The 17,437-nt window shown below is 40.7% G+C and overlaps 4 protein-coding genes and 1 long non-coding RNA gene across 5 annotated transcripts; 3 read left to right on the top strand and 2 right to left on the bottom strand.

Annotated features, from left to right (window-relative positions):
• Nucleotides 1-67: 67 nt before the first annotated feature.
• On the top strand, nucleotides 68-1,823 carry LOC6644694 (protein-lysine N-methyltransferase EEF2KMT). The gene is made up of 2 exons (XM_002067260.4): nucleotides 68-1,039; nucleotides 1,106-1,823. Exons 1-2 carry the CDS (start codon nucleotides 193-195, stop codon nucleotides 1,222-1,224), a joined length of 966 nt encoding a protein of 321 aa, XP_002067296.1. The 5' UTR covers nucleotides 68-192; the 3' UTR covers nucleotides 1,225-1,823.
• LOC6644472 lies at nucleotides 1,800-3,611 on the bottom strand. The gene is made up of 3 exons (XM_002067261.4): nucleotides 3,392-3,611; nucleotides 3,056-3,313; nucleotides 1,800-2,992 (listed from the first exon to the last, which is right to left on the bottom strand). The coding sequence occupies exons 1-3, from the start codon at nucleotides 3,450-3,452 to the stop codon at nucleotides 1,866-1,868; spliced, it is 1,446 nt and encodes a 481-aa protein (XP_002067297.1). The 5' UTR covers nucleotides 3,453-3,611; the 3' UTR covers nucleotides 1,800-1,865.
• A 2,814-nt stretch (nucleotides 3,612-6,425) lies between these two features.
• Nucleotides 6,426-8,131, top strand: LOC6644473 (heparan sulfate glucosamine 3-O-sulfotransferase 6). Its single transcript, XM_002067262.4, has 3 exons — nucleotides 6,426-6,858; nucleotides 6,948-7,420; nucleotides 7,489-8,131. Exons 1-3 carry the CDS (start codon nucleotides 6,712-6,714, stop codon nucleotides 7,994-7,996), a joined length of 1,128 nt encoding a protein of 375 aa, XP_002067298.1. The 5' UTR covers nucleotides 6,426-6,711; the 3' UTR covers nucleotides 7,997-8,131.
• A 1,306-nt stretch (nucleotides 8,132-9,437) lies between these two features.
• On the bottom strand, nucleotides 9,438-16,786 carry LOC6644474 (rapamycin-insensitive companion of mTOR). Its single transcript, XM_023177120.2, has 10 exons — nucleotides 16,603-16,786; nucleotides 15,643-15,853; nucleotides 15,036-15,581; nucleotides 14,792-14,945; nucleotides 13,696-14,736; nucleotides 13,426-13,634; nucleotides 12,562-13,353; nucleotides 12,377-12,501; nucleotides 11,403-12,303; nucleotides 9,438-11,339 (listed from the first exon to the last, which is right to left on the bottom strand). Exons 1-10 carry the CDS (start codon nucleotides 16,664-16,666, stop codon nucleotides 9,587-9,589), a joined length of 5,796 nt encoding a protein of 1,931 aa, XP_023032888.1. The 5' UTR covers nucleotides 16,667-16,786; the 3' UTR covers nucleotides 9,438-9,586.
• Nucleotides 15,849-17,137, top strand: LOC124460573. The gene is made up of 2 exons (XR_006954475.1): nucleotides 15,849-15,999; nucleotides 16,836-17,137. It is a non-coding gene; the product is annotated as an uncharacterized LOC124460573 (long non-coding RNA).
• The last annotated feature ends 300 nt before the right edge of the window (nucleotides 17,138-17,437 follow it).

Below are 17,437 nucleotides of genomic sequence, written 5' to 3'. Positions count from 1 at the left end.
AAAAGTAACGAGTCATAGTCGTGATGAATATTTTGAATTAACTTTGCTTGGTAGTTTTTTCTTGGTCACACTACCTTTGGTTTTTGTTGCTTGTTAAAATATAAGGTATTATATTTAACTAGCTCACTTGAATATCACATGAATTCGGGAATACTACTGGCTCCTGTTTTTTGAAATAATAAAATAATTAAAATGGCCGATAAATATAAAAAGTTGACCCAGCAATTCCTCTGCTGCTATCCGGTCAATAAAATGGATTGGTCATTGCTCCAATTGCCATTGGATTTGACAGAGCAAAAGGCTGTATTGGATGCCACCTGCAAGCATCGTTTGAACCGAAAGTATCCAGTGCGTTGGAGCTATCAAGAAGCATTTCTCAAAAAACTTTTGGTGATGCTCAAAGGTCACGAAGAGGTGCACGACGAACTGTTCACCACTCTTTTAGTAGACGCACCGGAGAACATCTCTCCGTATGCATATAAGCACTACATAGTGCGACCTGATTGCAAGATCGTGCTAAAAGAGTCGATCAGTTTTGTTAGCGAGGGGACCACAGGTCTATGTACATGGGAGGCATCTCTGGCCTTGGCAGATTATTTGCTGGAACACCCCGATTTGGTGAAAGACAAGAATATTTTGGAATTGGGAGCCGGTACTGGACTGTTGGGCGTTTTATTAAAACAACCATCGTTAGCTTTGGGCGTACGTCGGGTGATCATGACAGACGGCAGTCCTTCATGTGTTAGGCTTATGCGCCACAATATAAGAATTAATTTTCCAAATGCAAAGTCCAAAGAGGAAATAGAGATTCCTCACTGTGAGCAGCTATTATGGGAGACCGTTGAAGAATTCGGTTACGATGACGAAGATGCAATTAATCTGGTCTTAGCCGCTGACGTGGTTTACGACAATTCCGTATTTAATTCCTTACTCCGGACTTTTGAATATTTCTACTTAAAAAGCAATTTAAAGTTGCATATTCTTTTGGCAAGCACTGTACGAAATATAGAGACATTGCAAAAATTTTCAGAGCAACTACGTAAGCTATAGCAAAACATATTTTATTAATGCAATAACTTCATCTTGTTCTGCTTATCATTTACAGAACTCTATGATTACCAGGTAACCCCCTGCGCCAATGTGCCAACATCCTCAAGTCATTTTTGTCGTGATAGTACCGCTGCTGTGCAGATAATATCCATCAAAGGACGAGATCAGACTTGAATCCACCTCATTCGATGCATTAAAATGCATTTGTAGATTGTAAATTCTTTTTTTACGATGGACGTCTTTCAAACTTAACACATAACTCCGTTTTTTTTTTTTGTTAATTGATTCGTTGGACACAAATGATTTCCACATTTAGCCACTATTACCCATACATATTTGCATTTTGTTTAACATTTTCATCATTAAATTCTTTGTTAAACACATATTAGAAATTTATTTTGAATGTGGTGCCTAAAATGTTATACGATTTGAAATCAAAGACATAAATTAAATTCATATATTGTAAAAGTCTAAAAAGATTTAGACGTTAGCATTTATACATATATACATATATAGCCCCTCGAACCGTTTAATTAATGCATTGATATGAATTCGTGATTGTATTAGTTGATACGCATAGTTGTATATAGTAGATAACCCGTCTGTTGATAGAGAATGCATTGCATATATGTAAGTAGAACCTACTTTATGGAATTTGCCTGTGATTCATTCATATTACCATGAAGCTAAGGATTAAAATCAATCTATTAATAAAAAGAGAGGCAACTTTTTTGAGTAGAAGAATAAATCTAATTGCATATTTATATATTGTATATATATTTGTATACATTTGATGGCTAAATTTTTTAATTATATCATTGACTGATGGTTGGTATGGTGCCATCGTTTAGCCAGCGTACATTAAGTTGCTCGATTTGATGCTTCTTGAATATAATGCCATAGACCTCATACTGTATGTCAAGCAATTGGGCACGATGCGTACGCGGCACCTTCATGCCCACAACTAGGGCCAACAATGAAGTTATAATCATGAAGACGAATCCCTGTGCCATCAGTGTGCTCTTGTCCGTGGCATAGAAATACGAATTCTTCGCATCGGCCACAAAATAGTAATAGACAATGCTGGTGCTTACTAATTTCAATACATAGGAGATGCAAATGATGCACTCGGTTAACCGTAGATGGGTAACCTCAAGCAAAGCAACTTGTAAACTGGAGTATGATAAGCCAAATAGTAATAGAAGCAGCCAGAATGTCCATTTACCATCATCGGTGGTGCTACAAATGGCCATCCCAAGGAGCGTTAGAAAAATTAACAACAATTGAGTGGTCACAAAGTGAACTTTAACCGAATAGAAGCACAGGCAAATCAAGGCTAAAACACTACCTGCGAAAACCACCCAGAACATGGCATCGATGCTTGCCAGATCGGTTAATCTCATGGCGGGATTCAGGGTGAACCAGTAGACAAAATATATGAATAAAGCATACTGAATGGCATCTATAAAGAGCAGAAGAAGCGTTACATTCCACTGCTGATTCTTGGTCACATAGAAGAACTCAAGTCGTTTGATCACTTCCTTTCGTGGCTCAAAGATGCTGCCATTTGTGTTGGCTATTCGCAAATCGTTGTCCAGACTATTAACCGTATCCACAGTGCCGATGAAAGTGAGTACTTTCAGACCAATCAGGATGGCAAGCATGGCAGCGGCAATGCACAGATATGTGGCCGCAAAATTCACATAGATTCCATCAATCAATTGCTCCGTGGTAGCCGTTTGTCCCGTATACTTTTCTAGATTTTTACTGTATGCCGTTCCTATCAAACTCACGGCCGATGCAATGCCCATCAAATAGCAGCTACAGCAGCCGGAGATCATCAGAGAGCGGGTCTCCTTGGAGCTTATGGTATGCAGAAAACTATATCCAGCGATAAAGGTCATACTATGGGCAATATATGATATATAGGCGCCCACATGATCTGTATGGAATTGATGTCATGAGTAGGCGAGATGCATTTTGAGATGCCTTTTTCGAAACTCACCAAAACCATCGGCAAAGTAAAAGCAACTGGCCACTAAATTCAATACTCCGGTCACTAAAAGCATCCACGGTTGCCAATAGACAATGCATCGCTTTAGAAACTTAAGAGCCAGCATGGTCAAGGCAGTGACCACAGACCAGCAGGCACCCAGGATCAGAGGTCCGTAATCATTTAGCGAGGCATTGAGATTGCGTTCGGCCACCAAAGAACAAATGGTATAACCAAAGATAAAGCCACAGGGCAGGAAGCACAGACACACTGTAAATTAAATAAAATTTTGTTGTTGTTTTTTTTTTTTGCCATATGCCACGGAATCACAATCTCACTTCCACTTACCCACATAACTGGGTGCGTATTTGAAAAACTTTAACATCAGTTTTCCAAAAAAGTTCGCCATCTTTTGAGAAAAGAGTATTTTATTGAAAAGAGAATAAATTTAAATAACCAAAAAAAAAAACAATAACCAATTCAAGACATTATTGTGTTATGAGAGCAGGTAGACCAGCGATGGCCAAGTGGAGTATTGCGCGAAGTCTAGCCCAGTCGAAAGACGTTACAAATGGACAAATGGAAAGTCAACAATTGGGAACGACAATGCCGACGAAGGCGACGATGGTGAGCACGAGCAAGTTGATAAGATAAGCCACTCGGTTGACTGATGACTAATGTCGCAGTGGAATCAGTCTTTCAGTCAGAACCGAAGCCAGATAACAGATAAACAGATGTCCAGCAGATAAGCTCAAGAATTAAGTTCCGTTGCGTTAAAGTAATCGGATATCCCGAACAACAATCAATTGATTATATATAGGTACATACATATGAAAATGGCTAATTTCACGAATAAGTTTTAGGCTTCAATTGCACTTGCAATTGTAGTCTCACACGATTCTATGAAAGTAATTGTTTAATTTGAAATTTCATCGAATTGAAATTTGATATGATTTGTCTATAGGTACCTAATTGTATATTCTTTACTATAAACACATTGGGGTGGACAAAAATCCATATATGTACCTATATTAGTATTGATATTAAAATCACAATAGCTAAACACTTGACAAAAAAAAAGAAAAGTTATTCATACGAACTGTGAGCTGGGCCTGCTAATGCAAATATTACTCATACGACCTGTGTTACAGCTGAAATGAAGTAAGTTGACACGACGAATTTGCTATACCATGCACCAAGTGAAGCAACTAATTTGCATTGCACACTGGCGCCTTCAGCGATCGCCTAGGACATTTTGAGGCCTAACTTGTTTATTTCATACTCTTTCTAGGTTACAATGGCTCTATGTTAATGCATAGGAGACTATTAGAATCTTCAAGATCTAGATGATCTCATTAAGATGGCTGATCAAAAATATATATAGTTTATGTTTTCAGAATAGCTTTCTTTTATCCATTACATACATTTTGGCAACGACCACATTGAAATACCATTTTAAACTCTAGTACATGGTATTAAAAATCGGTGTAAGGAAATTTTGAAACAAGAAACATTTAAAAGAGAGACAGAGAGAGGGAGTATGATTGTTGTGTACCCTTTGTTTCTCATGACAACGAGAATATATGTATGTATGTATGTTTTATACCTAGCACTATATTTTGTTGCAAAACGATATTGAATCAAGAAACCAAGTAAATTTAAAGAACTTAACAAAAATTGACAAACTAAATTGCTTCAAGTGTTAGATGACAGTCGGTATTGGCACTTAAATCTTTATTTTAATTTTAGAAGAACTTAACATTACTCATACGACCCGTGTACAGAGATTTATATACCCGTTAAGGCTTATTGAAAACTCTCTTTTTGTGGCTCTCACTACAACGACGCCAAACAAATAAATAAATGTCGAAAGCAACAACAAAAATAAAGTTACAAACATATATTGAGTTCCATCATCAGCGGACTCTGCTAAAGATTCTATAAATTACATTTTATTTTAAAAATTTGCTAAATTTTATCAAAATCGTATAAACATATTCGTTTCTCTGGTCACTACACACAGTTTTACTTTATTCCCAAAATTACATTTTCAGCAAATCCACAAAAAGAATAGAAAATCGTAGATTTTATTATACAGGGTGAAATCTTATATTAAAGTCGTCGAAATGTATGAAATAAGGCAAATTATAAGAATTTTAAAATTATTATTTATAGTAATATAAATAAAATTATTTATAATTTTAAAAAACATTTTAATATTTTATCAGAAAAAATTAAAGGTTGAATTTTAAAATAATATTAATCAGTTGGAAACTTAGAATATTTTGAATTATTTTTTCAGTTGCTTTTCGTTTTTGAGTTCCGAAGTCCTCAAATCGTGACGAAATGACAATATTCTCCGGATTGCTCTCGATCTGTCTTGACTATGAGATTCAGAATATAAAAGCTCTGTCCATAGCTATCATCAAGGATGTTATAGAAATCGAATTCCTTTCGTCCCCCAGATTTGAAATTTTCAAGCTTAAAATAAGTAATTTCGAGCAGGCTATTTATCCGCAGGACATTGACCTATTTCCTTGTTTGCACCACCATCTCTTTCACACATGTTGCTCACTCACCACTTTCTTCGTTGACTCTATATTGTCTTCTCGCTCTATTCTGCTGTTTTTGGACGATTTGTATGTGATATAATGGTACGATCGGATCGGTTTCAAGCCTTAAGTCACGTATGACTGTTAACTAAACAGTTAAATGTTTAAAATACTTACATAAATCTTGAACCGTTTCTTGAGAAAAAAAAACCGAACTCCAATTTTGTGAAAAATAATCATTAAATATTAATGAAATCTAATCTCTGCGAAATAAACAGAAAACTGAGAAGGGCAATTGATTGGAATTTCGTATGTTATCAGTAACAAATAATAATAATTAAAACGAAAAAAATAGAAGGCTTATTGGGGTGAGGGTGACGACTCTGCAATTTGTTTACATTTGAGAGGAAAATATGTGCATACATATGCATGTAGGATACACATACATTTGTACTATGTACGATACATATGTAGCTGCATTAAACTAACTAAGAATAAGGAGAGTGTGAGAGAGAGAGGAAATCTTTCGAAAGGCTTAAATTTGATAAATTCTCTATATCTTGTTTGTTAAATTATGATTATTTAATATTGATGTGTGTGTGTGTGTGTGTTTGGCTTTTCCCATTCAATTTAATCTCTTGAGTCGATTGTATGTGTGTGTGTTTAAATATTTGCATATGCAGCAAGTAACCGTTAGAGAGCTGTTGCGTAAGTTAAGTTGGAGACAGAAAGAGAGAGCAAGCGAGAGCGACCCTTTTGTGCTTCTGCGCCATTGCTCTACATGGGCGCATCAATATCCCAGCGACTGGTTGGTTGGTTGGTCTTATCCCTGGACTTCATTTACCGTAATTCGCTAAGGAAGGAAACAACCGCAAGCGACTGCCGGCGCTGGCAGTGCATACTTCCCCCTCCCGGGCCCTCGCACAATACGATTCAACATAAATACATATACATACACCACCCGCCGTTATTATTATTATTTACTTTTTTAAGAGAGATGATGCATTAAATAGTTTTCACACGGCCGGCTTGCTACACAGTCAGCAATGAAACGGCCGCTTAAGCAGCGACAGATATGAATTCGTGCCGTTATTCGTGATTGACAGGCAGAACGTCATGTTGGGACTAAGCATTTGGTGCACCAATCTAAATCTAAGCAGCCGCAGCTTGGCCATAGTCCTGATTGTCACATTGACACTTGTTTATTTCTCGTATAGCTTTAATGCCTGTCTTTTGGCAAGCATAAGCCGCACTTTGCAGCAGGTATGTACAAATATTTGGCCCTCTCTGCCTGATGAAATTCGTAATCTTTTATACATATGTATGTATGTACATATGTATGTATCGTTTAGAGCAACTTGCGCAATTTGCTGTCCCTAACAACACCGCCACAGTCGCAGGATAAGACCATTGCCCTTAATGGCAGTAGCACTAGCAGCAGCAGCAGCAGCAGCTCCAGCACAACCAATATAGATGGCTCCGACTCACTCTTTTCAAATAGTAGCTCGGATGGTGCTTCGCCAAAATATCAATTGCTACGCCAGCAAGGATTACGTCCGCTACGCAATTTGCCCTCGACGCTTATCATTGGTGTAAAGAAGAGCGGAACTCGAGCCCTGCTCGAGTTTATCCGTTTGCATCCGGATGTACGTGCTGCCGGTTCGGAAGTACATTTCTTCGACCGACATTATCAACGCGGTCTTCGGTGGTATCGTCATCACATGCCCTACACCATTGAGGGCCAAATAACTATGGAAAAGACACCGAGTTATTTTGTGACCAAGGAAGTGCCGCAGCGTGTCCATCACATGAACGTGTCCACAAAGTGAGCATCTGATGAGAGTGAGAGAGTTCAAAGGATTTTTTACCCATATGAATTTGAAATTTTTTCAGATTGTTGATTGTGGTACGTGATCCTGTGACTCGGGCCATCTCTGATTACACTCAGGCGGCTAGCAAAAAGGCTGATATGAAACGATTCGAACAGTTGGCTTTTGTCAATGGCAGTTATTCGGTGGTGGACACCAATTGGGGCCCAGTTAAAATCGGTGTTTACGCTCGCTATTTAGAGCGTTGGCTACTTTACTTTCCACTATCGCAGTTACTATTTATCAGTGGCGAACGACTGATTATGGATCCCGCATATGAGATCGGCAGAGTACAGGACTTTTTGGGCCTGAAACGTGTGGTCACCGAGAAGCATTTCTATTTTAATGCAACCAAGGGCTTTCCATGCCTCTTCAAATCGGAGGCACGATCAACCCCACATTGTTTGGGCAAAACGAAGGGCCGTAATCATCCGCATATCGATCCCAATGCTATCGAACGACTGAGAGAGTTTTATAGGCCGTTTAACAATAAGTTCTATCAATTAACCGGCATCAATTTTGCCTGGCCATAGCCAGGTGCCAAATGATTAGCGGATATTATGATTCGGATCCTCCCAAGTGGAGACATGTTGTTGTGTTGCTCCATTTGCAACAGACTGATATTGTTGAATTGCATTTTTTGATACATACCATTATACTTACTTACATAAACATACATACATATGTATATGTAGTCTAAATATATATATATATATAGATATATATATAATTGTAATTATTATAACCTATTATAAAGGTGCATACATAACGCTACGTTAATCTAGTGCTCAATTACATACTTGTAGCTTTATCAATTGACTAATTTAATGAAGTGCATAATGTTGCAATATAATGTACTTTCACAACAGATCAACAACGGTTCCTCTCTCTTCAAAAATACACACGCACAATACATAGATACATATAGTCTATATATATATATAAAGATTATTGATCATTATAATATACTAGCTGTGTATCATCTATATACATACATATATGTGCATTTGTAATGCGCATAGAGAACAAATAGAGCTTACCATAACCATAAATTCCTACTTCTCTACATCTTTGCCATTCCTGAATGTACTTACATCATTCATTCATTACATAAAGCATACATACATACATGCAAACACATAGTGCTATTTAAAAATGATTAGAATCAAGAATTTCAATTGCATGACTTACTTAATACCGAAACGCATAGCTAATTTCAATAAAAACAAACTGGAAAAAAAAACTAAAACAACTGGAACAACGATTCATTAATATCATTGCCCATGGGATTTGGAGATTATCGCCTGTCCAGAAGTCTCTGAGGCATATTGTTCATAATTACTCAACTTGATAGGGTTAAAATTAATTAATAATTTGTCAAAAAAAAAACGACGGTTCATTACATTTTCTGTGATATTTTATTTCATAAATTTGAAACGTTACTTATATACTTCTTTCTTTTTTTAGTTTTGGATGATTTTTTTGTTTGTTTTTCTTTAATTGTTTCTTTCTTTTTGTGTTGGATTTGTTTACTTTAAGTACATAGGATACAAGTGAATGAATAATTTGCGGTGGTTTTTCCTATTTTGTTTTTGTTTTTTGTTTTGTTTTTACTGCTTTTGGATGTGAATGGTCATCATATTATGACTTTGTGGCGGTAAGGGGGAAGGGATGGGGGATTTTGGGAGAAAGTTGTGTGTTGTTATACTAGTATTATTATCATTAAAAAAATATTAAATATGTTTTTGGATTTAGTTTCAATAGATGTCTTAAAATTAATGAATTTCATTAAAAAATAATTGTAACTTTAATCGTAATAGTAAAATAACTTAAATTCTATAGTAAGGGTGTCTGTATAACATATTCTTTGTTTTCCACTTGTGTTTTATATATTTATATATATATATACATATATGCATCCTATATGGGTATTGGAAACATATATATATATATATACATATTTATTGTATATGTATATATACAATATATATATGTATTTGTTTGTATGTATATTACAATTGCTTGAAGACCCCATTAATAAGAGAAGAAGTCGAACTGCAAGTCGGGGTTAGGTGGGAGACAAAGCAAATGTTAACTTTAATTATTGCTTTTAATAACCTTTTTTAGGATGTGGATAGCTTGTTATTCCACCCAATCCTGCCATTTCCACTTGTGGCGTACACCGCATTCGCATCGCATCCAAGCACCGCCTCCGATTTGGATCCTTGCAAACGTTTCTCACAGTATAACCGACCAACTGGCTTAGCCATAGATGCTGACAAACTTTTGGTCACATTTGAATAGTGTAATGGTGCCTCATTAGTTGCATTAGTCGGTGTGGTCGCATCTGCACTTATTTGCCGCTGAAAGAAGCCTGCAACTGGCGTGGTGGAGGTGACTGTCGTCGTCGTCGTCGTGGTTGTTGTGGTTGATGTTGTTGTTGATGATGATGATGATGTTGTCGATGCAGCACGGTTACGATCCCTGATGGGAAACTTATTTTTACTACAACTTAGATCCAATTCGAGTGTATAGAAACGTCCGCGGGTATATTGTCGATTGTCATTGACCAAATTTGCTTGAGAATTAGCAGAAGCCTTCTCCACTTCTTTTTGACCACAGCTTCGAGCACTAATGTCGCCGGTATTTATATTAATCCCATCGCAGACATCTTCACCAGCCTCCTCTTGCTCGTCTCTCTCATCTGGCTTATTCACTGGACTCCTTGTTATCGTATCCTCGATATGCAATTCATTGATTGGCATTGGTATTGGTATTGGTATTGGCATTGGCATTGTCTTTGGGGGCATTTTAGTGGCTCCCAGTCGGGGTGACTGCTCCATAAGCAGATTTTCCCAGCTAGTCTCGTATACGCTAGCCAACTGGCCAGCCGGCTTGGCTTTTAATTGGGTCTTATGCGATAGCAATGGTGCAGGTGCCGAGACAGTTGTGCTAAGGGTCGGAATATCAGCTTTCTCTTCAGTTGGCAACTTGCGCGAACCAATTATGAGCTGAGGCTCCACATAGAACGTGTCAAAGTTCAGATCCAGGAAAAGCTCTTGCAGGAACCGGCGGGCACTCATGCGGTAGCTACTACGGCCAAGAGTTTTGCACGACTCGGAGTACAGGCAAATGTCCTGGAAGGCATGAGGATGCTTCTGCTTCAACTCCAACAGGGCCATCTTAGATTGCTTGGCACTGACTGGATTGGCCAGCCGCTGGATATTGTATAAAATGGAGGCAGTCAGCCTGTCCGGCAGGCTCTCCTCACTAAGTATGCTCTCTGGCGAATGGAAACTAATGTCCGGACCCAAGTGCATTGATCCACTGGATCCACTCTTTTTGGCAGAAGCAGAAGCCAAGGCGGGTCCAGCCTGCATGCCGGCAGCCACCAGTGCAGCAGCTGCACTGCTATAAAGCTCACACGGAGCTGGAGCCAATGTCAAGGCACCATTATTATGGGCATCTGGTCGGGATTGAGGACGCGACAAGCGCGCGCAATGGAGACACTGACTCCTTGCATGCTTCGCCCCCTGATGCTGCCACTTGGGCAGTTGGCGACGACTCGCCGAAGACGACACATCCGACAACGAGGATATTACCGAGGATTCGTCGCCACCTTCGTTGTTAAGCGAATCGTTGAGAATCTGTTGCCGTCCCGAGCTAAGACAATTAATGCCCATACCCATCACATCCTGGTCCTGGATATCGCGTGACACATAAGTTCGATTTAAATTGCGTGTTGGAAACAAATCGAGGGCATTTTTGGGTAGACAGATGCCTGCATAGCATGGACCCTTTAGGTCATTTGGCGGCAGGAACTTGGGTGCATTCAGTGTGGGCAGAGGCACTTGCAACTCCTCCGTCGAAAGTCTTCTGTAAATGGGTATACATTAAGGTAAGTGTGAATGTTAATGGAGTATTTCTCTTGCTACTTACGAAAACACGTTGAGCATCGTCTGGCGGTCAAAGCTTCGCACTTTGACGCTTCGTCGCTGTGATTCGCCCCAGGAGTATTTACGTGTCCGTCCACCCTCCGCCCGATCCACGATATCCATGAAGTCATACAATTCAGCAGCCGATTCCGAGAACACAGGCCGACTGTGGGCACGCAGAGTACGAAGTTGAGCGTATCCCTTCATGGCCATCGGACTGAGGGCATGGGGTAGAAAACTAGTGCCCAGAAGGGAGGTGCGGCGTAGCAATACCTGCGATGTTAGTGGCTGCTGCAACTCCAGGAGATTGGACAAACTGGGTATCGGACTTAGGGGAAACTGTTGAAAATCTCCAGCCACTGCAGCAGCTGCTGCTGCCGTCCGTCCTGTCACCGACTCGCAGCTGCTCACGCCCGATGTATTGGAGTCTGTGCAGGAATTATACCGTATACGATGTTGATAGTGCATTGGTCCGCCACTGCTGGCACCGCCGGCTATCACAGGTCCACCCAGCAGGCTTATCACATCAGTTGTCTTCGATTCGGAGAGCGAACGTTGATGTTTACCCTGCCGGAGATTGCTGCCCTCGGGCAAAGTCTTCGATTTGGCAGCCACGCCACTGGGCAGCGTTCGCAGCGGCTGTGGATATACTTCATCGCTCATTGTGGTCGTTGCTGTTATGGGAGCATTAACATCAGGAAGTGTGGTGTTGGCTGATCCTTCCTGGAGATTCCAATAGCTGCCCATGTAGTAGGAGCCATCGATTTGATCTTCGATGCCTGCATAGTTGTACGGCGGCATATCTTCGTAGTGATGTCGCACGGGTGTTAACTGATTGCTCATCCAATCTTCCGGCTGATGTACAGGCCACATGGTATTCCTATCATGACGAATGCTCAACCAATCTATAGAATGGCAAAAATAAAATATATTACAAAAATAAATTTACAGCATTTTATACGCTCGACTATAACTTACTTAGTTTAAAGAGTATATTGGCTCCCTCCTGGGTACCGGCAACCAAACCCAAGGCACTGAAGCAGGTGGCCCGCACCGAGTACACCTCACACTTTGTGACCAACACAATGAGTTTCTCATAAAGTCTAAAAATGGCGGAATGAGTTAGAAAGGGCAGAAATAGTTGAGCATTTTCTGAAACTCACCGGCTATTCAGCTCGACAAAGTATTCAATTCCATTTGCATGTGTGGAGGCATGACACAATGCCCAGATCGCGGACTTCAGTTCCAAGCATTCAGCATCATCGGTACACTTGCCACGCGTGATCACATCCAGCAAATGCGCCAGATCCGCATGATTCCTTAATGCCGTCATGCCTTGGGTAGTCTGTGCCATTTGGCCATAAAGATGTGGCGGTATATTGGGTGGAACCATCTGCGGCCGTTGATTGCAATTGCGTCGCGAATAGTAACCATCCTCGTTGCGAATGTGTAGAGTCAGGCTAGCATGCGTATCGGCCTCCACGAGCAGCACATAGCGCTTGTTATAGCCATTTCTCCAGAATTTAATCTCTTCTTCGATTCGAGCCTTGGCGCTGTTTAAGCCGCGCGATAACGAATAATATCGTGACATTAGCAATCGACCCACATCTCCCAATTGCTTGAGCTGTGGCCACAGACTGACAATTTCCTCTAGATAGTACTTGTCGTGGCATGCCTCTTCCAAGACATCCATGGCAGCCAATGACACGCTTCTATCCGCATCCTTTGTCTGCTGAATAATCAACGGAAGGCCCCACACTTCAAAATTGGGAAGACGGGCACGAAGGAGCACGGCCAGAAACTGGGTAGCATAGAGACGACCATTGCGTGTCTTGGCCAAAGTCAAAGCTTTCTCGAGCACTTGACGTGGCCATTTCTCGTAGCTATAATTTAATCCGGATACTATAAGCTTGACATAACACACATGATCCGTCAATCGCACCAAAGTGATGAGACTAAAAGAAATAAACACAAGTTTGTACACAAATCTTGACAAGAGAAAGGCTTTCTCCATTTCTTCTACTCACTATTCAAATACAGTTGTGTTCTTTAGCACTTCGATGCCTTTGGCGGAGCGACACATTCGACCTATGTAGAGGAAATACTGCTGGCACATTGTGTTATTCATATGCTGCGGACTAAATAGACAATCGTGAGCACGATTCGATGTCGTCACGGCGAGCAGATGTTGGCTAATATCCGAAAAGTAATCCGTAATATAGCGCATGCATTCCAACTGCAATAAGTAAAAGTAAAGTTAAAGTAGAATTTTAGGTTGGAAAATGAATAGATTTTACCTCGCTGCTTCCAAGCAGGACATCAATCAAATCCAAACCAGCACTAACATAGGCTGGCATATTATGGCCAGGTACCAAATCTTGATGTGAAAAACGATTGTTACTCGGCTTGTAGAAATCGACCAAACGCTTGAGAAACTTTCCCAGTGTGTAATCTAGTTTGCGTATGAGATTCGATCTCAATATTGTGGTAATCACATCCCAGTCCCAGGCACTGGCATCGGTCTGGGTAAGCACATGCGACTCGGTTAACAGACGATTGAAAGCTCGGAAATTATCAAAAAAGACTTGGGGCAACAGCTTACGCTTCAGCCGAAAGCTGGAACGCAATGAACCAGATGTCTGGGAATTAGATTCATCGCTTGAAGAAACGGAATCCAGTCGTGTTCTTTCAGTTTGGCGGCCTAATGTGCCACCTCCACCACCAGGACCACCAACCGGAGCCGTATCCAGTAGCTGCAGCGACGAATTTGTCGACTGTTCCTGCACATTGAGGTGCCGTCGAAAGAGTCGCGTCTGAGTCAGGGAACCACCCTGGATAATGCTGTCTAGAAAAAGACTACACGAGGCCGGCCTCTCCCGCAGCATTTTCTGATAATTTTGGAGGGCAGCTACCGCAGCATTGGCCTGCTGATTGCCTTGACTGGCATGGCCGATTAGCGTGGGCAATGCGGGACTGGTACTGCAAATATCTGCAGGGAGATGAGTGTGCATCAACTGCAGGATCTTGCCAATGAGAATGGTGGCTCGTACTGAAACGAATTGATCTGGTGATGCGGCCACTTCTACAAGAGCGTTGAGCAATCCCGTTTCCAGAAAACAATAGAGCAGCAAGGCCAAATGTTGTTCCACAACATTGGGAGCCCGAGCGGCTAGACTGGGCAAAATTGAGCGTCCCTCTGCAGAGACGAAACCATTGGTAAGCAGCCAACTATCCTGGAAATCGGCAGGATCCACAGCCTGTAAGGCCACCGCATAATCATCTGTCCAGGCAGGCTGTGGTAACGAAAGTAGCTCGTACAGCAAGTCCAAGATAGCTTTCTGTAACGTACGCACTAGATTAGATCCAAGATTATGCAAATTCGGGTGTACTTACTCGAACTTCCACCTGGTTTAAATACAAAGCATCGACTATGGCCTTCAGACCAGAGGGTTTACTGGGATCACAGAATTCAAGTGTACCTGTCCAGCTACGCAGAACGGAAAGTAGGGCCAGGCGGCAACTCGTGTAGCGAAGCTCTCTAGCATCTCTGAAACGAAAACCAATCATTAGTTCATGTCATCATCTGTCAGAGCCCTGCCTGACATATATATGTATGTATGTATGTCACTTAACTTACTTGTTTTTGTCCATGATACCCAAACGATAGGTAAAGTCACAATAGGGTGCTGCTAAACAGTCTAGACGAACTCCGCAGATATTCCGCGTCTGTGGCCATTCCAGCAGATAGAGCAAAACACCGCAAAGGCTCTCGGCAATGCGGGGATTGTGACACTCGAGTACATTCCGGGTAATGGAGGTAACACCACCACAGACGATCAGCAGAGCCGGATTGAGTACAGCGAATTCAGCCAATGTGGCTAGGCAGGCACGCAGCAGATTATCACTCTCCTCGATTCCACTGTCCGCCAGCGAAACCAGGCAACGTACCACCACCGGGCTAATCTCATCTGGAGCAATTGCCAGCATTTTTCTAACCAATTTAAGTGCCTGAACTCGTTCATCGTCGTTTTTGAGCATCAGATCGATGGAGCGACATAGCAAATGGTGTAGCTGCAGTTGATTGAAGGTTTTGATGTCCTTTGGCGTGCTTAATGCGTAACGAATGGTGCGTAGAGCAGCCGCTCGTACTTGGGTAAATGTATGTACCAAAGAAGCGCTCAAACTACAGCCGAAAAAGAAAACGTATTAATGTTGATATTTAGTAAATAGATATAATTACGTACCAATAGAGCAGCTCCTCCGTGGTGAACCGCAAATTATTGTGCGGTGATCCTGTACTTGCCGCCAAACAAAGGGAGGCCAGTGCATTGAGCAGAAAGAGGCGTTTGGTGTCCCGTGTCTCCTCCAGACAGAGCATTGCATAGATATCGTGAGCATTCTCTGCAGCTGATCTCTTTGGATCTAGGCGATAAAAGTCTTCCGGATCTTGTGAAACTAAAAAGAAACAAGTGAAATGTTATTATTAATCGATGGATCGACACTACAATCAATGGGGGGTAGGGGGAGAAGATCGAAACTATGTTGCAGCTAAAAGATAGCCCGACCCAAGGGTGTCTGTGGTGTTCGTATGTACACGTGAGGTATGTTGATAATATAAGCTAACTGTACTTGCTGTGGCAACGGGCCGAAGTGGTAGGGGTTACGAGGAGGCAGTTTAATGCGTTTTACTGTTGTACTTGTTGTTGTTATTGTTATTGCTGCTGTGTCATCGCTTCTGGCTCTTTCTCTTTTTTTCTATGCTGCCGCTGCTGGCGACTATCTATAAATAGTTGACCAACATGTAGCAAAAGAATTTGGTCAAATGACAACATATTCTAGATACATACATATATATGTATGTTGAAACATTTGTACCGTTATGCGCACTTGGTTTAGCCATGCAGGTGGGAGAGGGATAGATAGCCAAAACAACAACAACAACCTCTATTTTTCAATAGCAATGTAAACAAATACATACATACAAAATGCATGGATGTACATATGTATGTATGTAAATACACACACGCAAGCCAATGCCAATTATTGAATAACCTCGCCTTTCCCTACTCCCTTCGCCTAACAAACTCAACTCAAATGATTGCAGTTGCAGCCCCCGTGTCCACCGTAATCCGCATCAGCATCTCCTGAATCAAGGAGAAGGAAAAAAAAACAAATGGGCCTGTTGCCCATTTCGTTACATTTACCTTTAATGCGTAATTGAAATTTGCTTCTTTTTCCGAAACGCCAACTGGAATGTAAGGAGGCCATCGCCGTCAACAACTATTGTGGGCGTGGGGCCAAACGGGCCACAAAAATGATAGCCACACGAACGCCAACAATTAGAAAGACCACGGATAGACAATTGGATTATCTACTTTTTTTATATATTTTTTTATTTACTTTTATTTATCTACCTGGTATCTACCTTCTTTTTTAGGTAGATAATTATCTACGATTTGCAAAGCTATCGTTATCGACGTTATCGGAGCAAAAGCTATCGCAATCGACATTTCGGAGCAAAACATATCGAAAATCGAATTTGAGCACTTTTTTAAATGTTTTTTTTTTGTTCTATTTGTGTGGATTTCTTCTGGAAACTGCGAGAAGATGGGGAATTGCAATTGCAGCCGCGACGTATGCAATGTGATGTGGATGTTTGTTGGGTTCCTTTTTGAATTTGTGTACTTTTTTTAAATTGCGAATCGGCATTAATTAAATGTTGTTCAATAGTTTCATTTACTTATGATTTTTTATAAGATGTATTACACACAGATGTATGTATTTCAAAAATACAAGATGCAATTTTTTATTACCTTCTTTTATAATATATAACGAAGCGATAGGTAAAATTTTTGTTGACAAAACATCAATTTTGCAACCACCACATCCGATCATCAAAATGGGAGAATATCATTTATATAAACCCCCTAAGTTAACTATCGCTAATATCATGTTTTAAAGAAATTTATGAATTGAATGAACGCGTAAATTATGGATTAAGCAGCATGGTTTTTTGCTTCTTTGAAATCATATACATTT

The sequence above is a fragment of the Drosophila willistoni genome (genome assembly GCF_018902025.1).
Source record: "Drosophila willistoni isolate 14030-0811.24 chromosome XL unlocalized genomic scaffold, UCI_dwil_1.1 Seg142, whole genome shotgun sequence".
Taxonomy (NCBI): domain Eukaryota; kingdom Metazoa; phylum Arthropoda; class Insecta; order Diptera; family Drosophilidae; genus Drosophila; species Drosophila willistoni.
Note: the sequence above shows the minus strand (reverse complement) of the source record. Positions and strands in the feature narration are given on the sequence as shown.

Excerpts from the sequence above, each read along its gene's own strand:
- LOC6644694 (XM_002067260.4), top strand. The coding sequence starts at position 193 with ATGGCCGATAAATATAAAAAGTTGACCCAGCAATTCCTCTGCTGCTAT. Across the intron at positions 1,040-1,105 it reads AAAATTTTCAGAGCAACTAC|AACTCTATGATTACCAGGTA; the intron begins GTAAGCTATAGC and ends TATCATTTACAG.
- LOC6644472 (XM_002067261.4), bottom strand. The coding sequence starts at position 3,452 with ATGGCGAACTTTTTTGGAAAACTGATGTTAAAGTTTTTCAAATACGCA. Across the intron at positions 3,314-3,391 it reads ATACGCACCCAGTTATGTGG|TGTGTCTGTGCTTCCTGCCC; the intron begins GTAAGTGGAAGT and ends TTTAATTTACAG. Across the intron at positions 2,993-3,055 it reads TTACTTTGCCGATGGTTTTG|ATCATGTGGGCGCCTATATA; the intron begins GTGAGTTTCGAA and ends AATTCCATACAG.
- LOC6644473 (XM_002067262.4), top strand. The coding sequence starts at position 6,712 with ATGTTGGGACTAAGCATTTGGTGCACCAATCTAAATCTAAGCAGCCGC. Across the intron at positions 6,859-6,947 it reads TAAGCCGCACTTTGCAGCAG|AGCAACTTGCGCAATTTGCT; the intron begins GTATGTACAAAT and ends TGTATCGTTTAG. Across the intron at positions 7,421-7,488 it reads CACATGAACGTGTCCACAAA|ATTGTTGATTGTGGTACGTG; the intron begins GTGAGCATCTGA and ends AAATTTTTTCAG.
- LOC6644474 (XM_023177120.2), bottom strand. The coding sequence starts at position 16,666 with ATGGCCTCCTTACATTCCAGTTGGCGTTTCGGAAAAAGAAGCAAATTT. Across the intron at positions 15,582-15,642 it reads ACGGAGGAGCTGCTCTATTG|TTTGAGCGCTTCTTTGGTAC; the intron begins GTACGTAATTAT and ends TTTCGGCTGTAG. Across the intron at positions 12,502-12,561 it reads TTTGTCGAGCTGAATAGCCG|ACTTTATGAGAAACTCATTG; the intron begins GTGAGTTTCAGA and ends CGCCATTTTTAG.